The sequence below is a fragment of the Tupaia chinensis genome, unplaced genomic scaffold (assembly GCF_000334495.1).
Source record: "Tupaia chinensis unplaced genomic scaffold, TupChi_1.0 Scaffold000688_1, whole genome shotgun sequence".
Classification (NCBI taxonomy): domain Eukaryota; kingdom Metazoa; phylum Chordata; class Mammalia; order Scandentia; family Tupaiidae; genus Tupaia; species Tupaia belangeri.
This window is the reverse complement of record NW_006160211.1, coordinates 721458-730182: the sequence shown is the minus strand read 5'-3', so window position 1 is coordinate 730182 and position 8725 is coordinate 721458. Positions and strand designations below refer to the sequence as shown.

At 43.1% G+C, this 8725-nt stretch overlaps 2 protein-coding genes across 5 annotated transcripts in view; both read left to right on the top strand.

The window, feature by feature from the left end:
* POLE2 (DNA polymerase epsilon 2, accessory subunit) overlaps positions 1 to 3071 on the top strand; it is a 47470-nt gene extending 44399 nt beyond the window's left edge. For all 4 annotated transcript variants that reach the window (XM_014592443.2, XM_006160497.3, XM_006160496.3 and 1 more), the window contains one exon: positions 2756 to 3071. In XM_014592443.2, coding sequence (XP_014447929.1) covers positions 2756 to 2774 — 19 coding nt within the window. In that variant the 3' untranslated portion in view covers positions 2775 to 3071. The remainder of the gene's footprint in view (positions 1 to 2755) is intronic.
* Positions 3072 to 7507: 4436 nt separating this feature from the next.
* DNAAF2 (dynein axonemal assembly factor 2) overlaps positions 7508 to 8725 on the top strand; it is a gene marked incomplete in the record, with an annotated part of 10183 nt that continues 8965 nt past the window's right edge. The window contains 1 exon segment of the mRNA XM_014592436.2: positions 7508 to 8716. Coding sequence (XP_014447922.1) covers positions 7828 to 8716 — 889 coding nt within the window.

Here is an 8725-nt window from a genome sequence, read left to right as displayed (position 1 = left end):
TTGCAGGGTGATTTCTCGCTTTCTGTCTCTATGTCTCTCTGTCTGTCTGGCGAGCGCACGCGCCCTATAGCGAAAACCTTTCCAAAAAAAAAAAAGAAAAATGTTTAAGTTGGGGCCAGCAAGTGGTATGGTGGTTAAGGTGCTGGACTCTCACATGGCTGACTGCTCTTTGAGTCCCAGACCTGAAGGCTTGATTTCTTACTCTTTCTCTCTCTGGTTAAAATTGAAGAACAAGGAATAATAAATAAATAATTCTTTTTAAAAAAAGTTGAAGTTTCAGGATCTTAACCAAGACTCATCAAATGGCTATCTAGGTATAGAAACCAGAATGTGCATTTTTAATTTAAAAATGTTTTAAAGCACTTTAATTTTTAAAGAATTATTTATTTAATTTTATCTATTATTATTTCTTTTTTTCAATTGACCAGAGACAGACAGAGAAAGTGAGAAAGCAAGCCACCAGGTCTGGGACCCAAGCTGTAATCAGCCATGTGGGAGGTTAGCACCTTAACCACCACACCACCTGCTGTCCCAGAATATACACTTTTAACACCCTCCCTTGGATTCAGGCATTCTGATTTGTGATATCTCAGGTAACTGCATTTTATTTTTTAAATAATTATTTAATTTAGCTTGCTTGCTTGCCTGCTTTAAATTTGACCAGAGAGGGACTGAGTGAGAGAGAGGGAAAATGAAAAGGCAAGCCATCAGGTCCAAGGCTCTAACAGTGGTCAGCCATGTGGGAGTCCAGTGCGCGTAACCAATATGCCACCTGCCAGCCCCAGGTAACTGCATTTTGAAAAAGCTCCTGCCTCTGACTAAAAAATGAACAAAAAGACCTATCCTCTAAGTTGTTAGAGAATATAATTATGAACACAGTTTAATTGTCATATTTTGGTAATTAATATAATATTCTAATCAATATGAATATAAACACACAGGAAAATCTCCTTTTTTTTTTTTGCCTTTTTTTTTTTTTTTTCAAAGGTTTTTGCTGTAGGGTGTGTGCGCTCACCAGAAACACAGAGACAAAGAAACAGACAGAAAGCAAGAGATCAACCCCCAGGGGAGATGGCCACGCTGCAGTACCTTCTCAATTCTCCTCTCGCGATCTTGGGCACACACGCACACGTGCCCAGCGTGTAAGCCACCAGTTCCAGGACTCTAACTGCAGTCAACTACATAGGAGTCCAGTGACATAGTCATTACACCAACTGCTGGTCCCTCAACTATATTTTTATTTAAAAACATAATGTGGCTAAACTACATATCATAGTAATTCTGTTTCTTAGAATTTATTCTGTACTTACATGGGGGCTTTGCATAAAAGTAGGTCTAGTTGTTTTCAGGAAGTCTTTATGTTAGGAAAAGATGAGACAACTGTAATGTACAGATGATCCCCAACTTATGATGGCTCAACATTATGTACAATTTTTTGATTTACAATTGCTTCATTGAGACATAACTGTTGTAAGTTGAGAAGCATTTGGACTTAAGATAGTTCAACTTTGGGGCCAACAGGTGGCGTGGTGGTTAAGGGCGCTGGATTCCCCCTTGGCTAACCATGGTTCGAGTCCCAGACCTGGTACCTTGCTTTCTCCCTCTCCCTTTCTGCCTCTGTTCAAATTTAAAAAAATAATAACAACAAATGGAATTAATAAATAGTTTTTAAAAAAATATAGTTCAACTTACAGTTTTTTGATGGATTGTGATGAGTTCATCAGGTATTAAATGCATTTTTAAATTACAAAGTGCATTTTTTTAAAAAGAGGTGTTTGCTATAGGGCATGTGCAATCGCCGGAGACACAGAGAGAGACAAAGAGACAGACAGCGAGAAATCACCCTCTGGGGGGATGGCCACACCTCAATCCTTTCCTTCTCGTCTCCTCTCGGGATTTGGTGTGCCTGACATGAGTTTTAAGTCACCGGCTCTGGGACGTGAACTGCAGTTGTCTACATGGGAGTCCAGTGACTTAACCATTATGCCAGCTGCTGGTCTAACAAAGTGCATTTTGACCTTCAAAAATAGACATACATTGGGTTTATCAAGACTTAGCCCCACCGTAAGTCAGAGAACATTTGAATATACATACAAACATTTGTATCTATTTAGAACTTGTATTTTATTTTTTAGTTTGTTATAGGGCATGTGCCCTTGCCAATGAGAGAGAGGGAAAGTGAGAATCACCCCTGAAGGGAAAAGCCAAGCCATAGTCCCTTGTCATCCACTTTCTGAGGATTTTGAGCATGCACCCATATGTGCCCAGGGTGTTTCCCAAGCTGCTGGGTCTGGGACTCAAACTGCGAGGTCAGTTATGTAGGATCCAGCCGCCTAAACCACCATGCCACTGGCTGGCCCCAGAACTTTTCTAGTTAATTTAAGTTTCAAAGCCTTTAAGGAAAGAATTAGTTAACTAAATTGTAAATATATTTACTACTAATTGAAAAAAGGCAGGTATAGGATAGTGTATGCCTGTTTGTAAAGCATAAACCCACATGTACATCTGTTTCTGTACTGTTAGAAAACTATTTTAAAACTTAATCTACCTTTATAAGGATATACAGTTGCTTTGGAAAAACAGAAATGGGGTCTGAGACTGACATTTTTTTAGTGTCCCCTTTTGCATTTGGAACAATGTCCACATATTGACTGATTTTTTTAAAATTAATGAATTACAACTAAATATTAAGAAACATACAAAAACATAGGTTTCCAAAATGTTTAATTTGATGGTTTTTTTTTTCTATTTTCAGCAAACTGCAAGGCTTTTGAGATTCTTAAAGACCATCTGAAGAAACAAAATACCTCAATTTTCTGCTTCATTATATATTTTATGTAAGTTTAATGTTACAATAAAATATGGCAAATGTTAGAATATTTCCTTTCCTGTGAAGTCTGTTAATATTCTTAGTCATTTTTATTTTTTATATATTTTTGTTTATATCTTTTCACCATTTTCTTTTATTATTTTTTTAAACATTCAATCGCTATGTAACTTATATCTTTACTTAAAAAGTTTAATTACTTCTATACTAGTCATACTCTAATGTTTATTTTTTTTAAGAGATTTTTTTTTTTTTTGGAGAGGTTTTCGCTATAGGGAGCATGCGCTCCCAGACAGACAGAGACAGATAGACAGAAAGCGAGAAATCACCCCCCAGGGGGGATGGCCACGCCACAATCCCTTCTCCTCTTCTCCTCCTGGGATCCTGGGCACGCACGCACACGCGCCCGACATGAGTTTTAAGCCACCAGGTCCGGGACGCAAACCACGGTCGACTATGTGGGAGTCCAGTGACATAGCCATTACGCCACCCGCTGGTCCCCATAGTTTTTACATTTAGAAGATAAGTTTGTTTAAATTTTTTTCAGGGTTTTTTCCCCCCTTAGGGCATGTGCACTGCCTGTGGGGAGAGAGACAGAGAGAGGGAAAGTGAGAAATTAGCCCCCGGGGGACATGGCTACACCACGGTTGTTCTTCATTCTCCTGTTGGGATTTTAGGCACCTGCACACACATGCCTGGCATGATTTTCTTTTTCTTTTTGTAGTTTTTATTATTTTATACATTCAATCACTATACATCATTTGGCTTGCAGAGAGAATTTACCCAGCATGAGATACACCTCAGACCAGTCCAGCTGACATTATACATGGTATCATCAATAGGTAATAAACCATTACTGCGTCCCACAAATGTCTTGCCTATTCCCCCTCTAATTTCCTTCTCTATTTTCTTTCCCTTCTCCCACCCTCCTTACACACAGTCTTCAGTGTCCATAACTACTTTCAATGCTTTTATGTCCTCTAATCTTTCGGTCTCTACCATAGAGTATGGATAGTCACTATATATTTAGTGGAGACTTACAATATTCTTCTTTCATAGCCTGACTTGCTTCACTCAGCAATAAATCTTCCATATTCGACCACTTTCTAGCACATGGCCTGGCATGATTTTCAAGTCTAGGACTTGAACTACGGTCAGCCATGTGGGAATCCAGCACCTTAACCACCTGCTGGCCCAAGTTTATTTAAATGTTTAGACAAGAGTCTCATTGCCTCAGCCTCCTGAGTAGCTGGTACGTTAGGCATGTGCCACCCTACCTGGCTTTTAGGGTGGACCGGGAATTGAACCTGGGCCTCCCGTAAGGCCTCAGCTTGCTAAATAGTAATGTCTACTGATGCCCTCTATCATGGCAGGGCCCACACTGATTTTGAATCAACATGTGCCTTAGTCTGTTTCCAGCTGCTCTAACAGAATGCCATGGACTGGGTAATTTATAATGAATAGAAATACATTGGTTCGCCATTCTGGATGGGCCAGCACCTAGAGTGGGCCTTCTTGCTGTGTCATCCCACTGTAGAGGGGCAAAGAGAGGAAGACAGAGAAACAAAATGGGGCTGAACTTGCTCTTTATAAGGAACCCACTCCTATCATAATGGCATTAATTCACTCACTCCACCCTCATGGCCTAATCATTTCTCATTAGGCCCCACCTCCCAATACCTGCACTGGGGATTAAGTTTCTAGTACATGTTTTTTGGAGAGACACATTCAAATTGTAACAAGTTTTGCTACTTTCTGTATCACAACTCAATACCATTCTCTTACTATCATTTATGGGGTTAATGAAATGACAGCCCAGAGGTAAATATAAATGAAAAGAAGTTGTTAGATAGAGGTACACAGATTGTTTCAAATATGAGTAATTTTTGAAGAATTACTTTATTTAACTCTTTATTTACTTATTTATTTATTTTAATTTGACTAGAGACAGAGAGAGAGAGAGAGAGAGAGAGAGAAAGTGAGAAAGCGAGAAAGCAAGCTGCCAGGTCTGGGACTTGAACTGTGGTTGGCCATGTGGGAGTCCAGCACTTAAGATCACAATGCCATCTGCCGGCCCCATAAATATGAGTAATCTTAAACATTACAAAGAGCCTTGACTAGAAGATGTTCTCTTTTTTAAAGAGAATTACCCTTTTAGATAGAGATACTAATTTTTTATACATTAAAGTGACATAATGAAGGGGAAAGTCTCTGGGATTTTTTTTTTTTTTAAGAGAGATTTTTGCTATAGGGCACATATACTTGCCTCTTCTGGGAAATTTAATCTCAGTGTAATAATGAGTGAGTTTTGCAACAAGGAGGAAGCTTGTTGTTTATGTAGTTTGAGGATGGAAAGTTGGGAGGAAATGTTAGAAAAGCTTAATTTAGGTTTAATTTCAAATACAACCTAGAAGAAAATGAAGTTTAGGGGACCAGCAGGTGCTGTGGTGGTTAAGGCGCTGGACACTCCCACATGGCCGACCAGGGTTCAAGTCCTGAATCTGGGGGCTTGCTTTCTCATTTCCTCTCTCTCTCTCTCTCTCATTCTCACCCTCTGTCTCTCTCTGCTCAAACTAAAAAATAAATGAATGAATATATAAAATAAAATAAATAATTATTTAAAAAATGAAGTTTAAAGAACTCAAAGCATAAATTTACAAGTGACTAGATTGGGAAAATTTATAATCTGGGCCTTGAAAGTAGAGTTAACATAACACACAAGGTGGGTCCAGCAGATGGCATAGTGGTTACATTGTTGGACTCTCAAATGGCCAACTGAGGTTCGAGTCCTGGACCCTATTGGTCTAGTTAGAGAACCATACAAAAAATGATAGGTAGGTTATAAATGGAAATTGGACACAAGGCATCCCTTCATTTAACAAATAATTGTTTCTTTTAGTTAAAGCTAAGGTATTCTGAGATCTTTTCAGGAACACAGTTAATGGCTAGAAAGGCAGGGTACATTGACAGACAGTGCCAGGGCAAGTGAGAGCCAGACAGGCACTGGCTGAACTCAACATGGCCAAAGGAGATCCTAAGAAGCCGAGAGGCAAAATGTCATCATATGCATTCTTTGTGCAAACTTGCCGGGAGGAGCACAAGAAGCACCCAGATGCTTCAGTCAACGTCTCAGAGTTTTTAAAGAAGTGTTCAGAGAGGTGGAAGACCATGTCTGCTAAAGCAAAATGAAAGTTTGAAGATATGAAAAAGAAATGAAAACCTGTATCTCTCCTAAAGGGGAAACAAAAAAGTTGTTCAAGGATCCCAATGCATCCAAGAGGCCTACTTCAGCCTTTTTCTCATTCTGTTCTGAATATCACCCAAAAACCCAAAACATCCTGGCCTATCCATTGGTGATGCTGCAAAGAAACTGGGAGAGATGTGGAATAGCTCTGCTGCAGATGATAAACAGCCTTATGAAAGAAGGCTGCCACACTGAAGGAAAAATATGAGAAAGATATTGCTGCATACCGAGCTAAAGGAAAGCTCGATGCAGCAAAAAAGGGAGTTTTCAAGGCTGAAAAGAACAAGAAAAAAGGAGACCATGAAGATGAAAAAGAAAGATGGAGAGGATGAAGATGATGATGAGTAAGTTGGTTCTAGTGCACTATAAAGCATTTAAAACCCCCCCATACAACTCACTCCTTTTAAAGAAAGAAATTGAAATGTAAGGTTGTATAGGATTTGTTTTTAAACTGTACAGTGTTTGTTTGTTTGTTTTTATATACTTAACACACTACTGAATGTGTCTTTAGATAGCCCTGTCCTGGTGGTATTTTCAGTAGCCACTAACTTTGCCTGGTACAGTATGTGGGTTGTAAATCAAAATGGAAATTTAAAGCAGGTTCTTGTTGCTGTACAGCACAAATTAGTTATATACAGGGATGGTAGGTTTTTCATCTTGGGTTGTCTCAGATGCAGCTTATACAAAATAATTGTGGTTCTGTTAACTGAATACTGCTCTGAGGGAGGGGGAAAGTGAGAAAGCAACCGGCCAGGTCCAGGACTCAAACAGTTGGCCATGTGGGAGTCCAGCACCCTTAACCACCAGGCCACTTGCCAGCTCCATTTAAAAGCTTTTGGGACAACTGCAAAAGTACTCTCTAGGCAGATAATACTAAATTCTACTCCCACCCAAAGCAAATACAGTAATTGTAAAACATCTTTGGCATTTTGATAGGTGTTATGTGGTTACTGCATATTTATAGTTTTTATTAATAGAGCAAAGTTTGATATGACATTGGCCACTGCTATTTGTTTAAGGATAGCTTGCCCATCTCTCTTGCCCCAAATGGGAGCTTTTACTGGGCAAATTGTGTGGTGGAATATCTAGAAAGTGCAAAGAAATAAAACTGAAATGCCAGTTTAGTAAAGTGAAAAATGGCAGTTATTCTTAGGTTTGAATTGCAGCTGTGAATACACTGGCCGTGTGCCCTTGGTCATGTAACTCCGCAGGTCCCATTTTCTTGTCTGTGAAATGCAAAGGAAATTTATCTTAAAGATCTGGTCCTGGCCGGTAGTGTGATGGTTACAGGCGGTGGACTCCCAAATGGTCGACTACAGTTCAAGCCCTGAACCTGGCGGCTTGCTTTCTCACTTTCCCTTCCTTTCTCTCTCTGATCAAATTGGGAAATAATAATAATAAAGTTAAATAATTATTTAAAAAATACATAAAAGATTTGGTAACAACGAATGGGATAAGTACATGATAACGGCAATTATGGCAAGTATTACAGGAGTCTGCAGAAGTAACTGCACCGTAGCACAGGAATCTAAAAATCGCAGAAAGGATGGTTGGTATCATGATTTGAAGAAACTATGAGGCCATTCCTGCCCTCCCTTCGGGTGTTAGTGATGTTGTTATGGCAACGAGCACGCGCTGGGGGGGGGGACGCAATCCACCTGTTGGCCGTTAGGGGATCTCGGCGACCTAGCTCTCTGCTGACCAGACACTTAAGGGCGCGTCCCTTTAGCTCAAGGGTTAGGAGCCACCGAGCAGCATGGCCAAAGCGGCAGCTTCCTCGCCGCTTGAGGACCTGGACCTGAGCAGAGAGGAGGTCCAGCGGCTCACCAACGCCTTCCAGGACCCGGAGTTCCGGCGAATGTTTTCCGAGTACGCCGAGGAGCTCACGGACCCAGAAAACCGGCGGCGCTACGAGGCAGAGATCACGGCGCTGGAGCGTGAGCGCGGGGTGGAGGTGCGTTTCGTGCACCCGGAGCCGGGCCATGTGCTGCGCACCAGCCTGGACGGGGCGCGGCGCTGCTTCGTGAACGTGTGTAGCAACGCGCTGGTGGCAGCGCCCAGCAGCCGGCCGGGACCCGGGGGCGACCGGGACGCCGCACCCGGCAGTCACTGGTCCCTGCCCTACAGCCTGGCGCCGGGGCGCGAGTACGCGGGGCGCAACAGCTCCCGGTATACGGTCTACGACGTGGTCTTCCATCCGGACGCGCTGGCGCTGGCTCGGCGCCACGAGCCCTTCCGCCAGATGCTGGACGCCACTGCCCTGGAGGCCGTGGAGCAGCAGTTCGGCGTGAGGCTGGACCGCCGGAATGCCAAGACTCTGAAGGCCAGGTACAAGGGGACCCCGGAGGCCGCGGTGCTGCGCACGCCCCTGCCCGGGGGCGCCCCGGCCCGGCCTGAGGGGGAGCCTGAGAGCCCCCTCCCGGACTTCCCATACCCCTATCGGCCCCCGGCGGCCGCCGCCCGGCACCAGGCGCCCTGCTCTCGGGAAGCGACCCCGCCGCCCGCCCCCACGGAGCCGCGTTACAGCGTGGTGCAGCGCCACCACGTGGACCTCCAGGACTACCGCTGCTCCCGGGACTCGGCCCCGAGCCCCGTGCCAAGCGAGCTGGTGGTCACCATCGAGCTGCCGCTGCTGCGCTCAGCCGGGCAGGGGG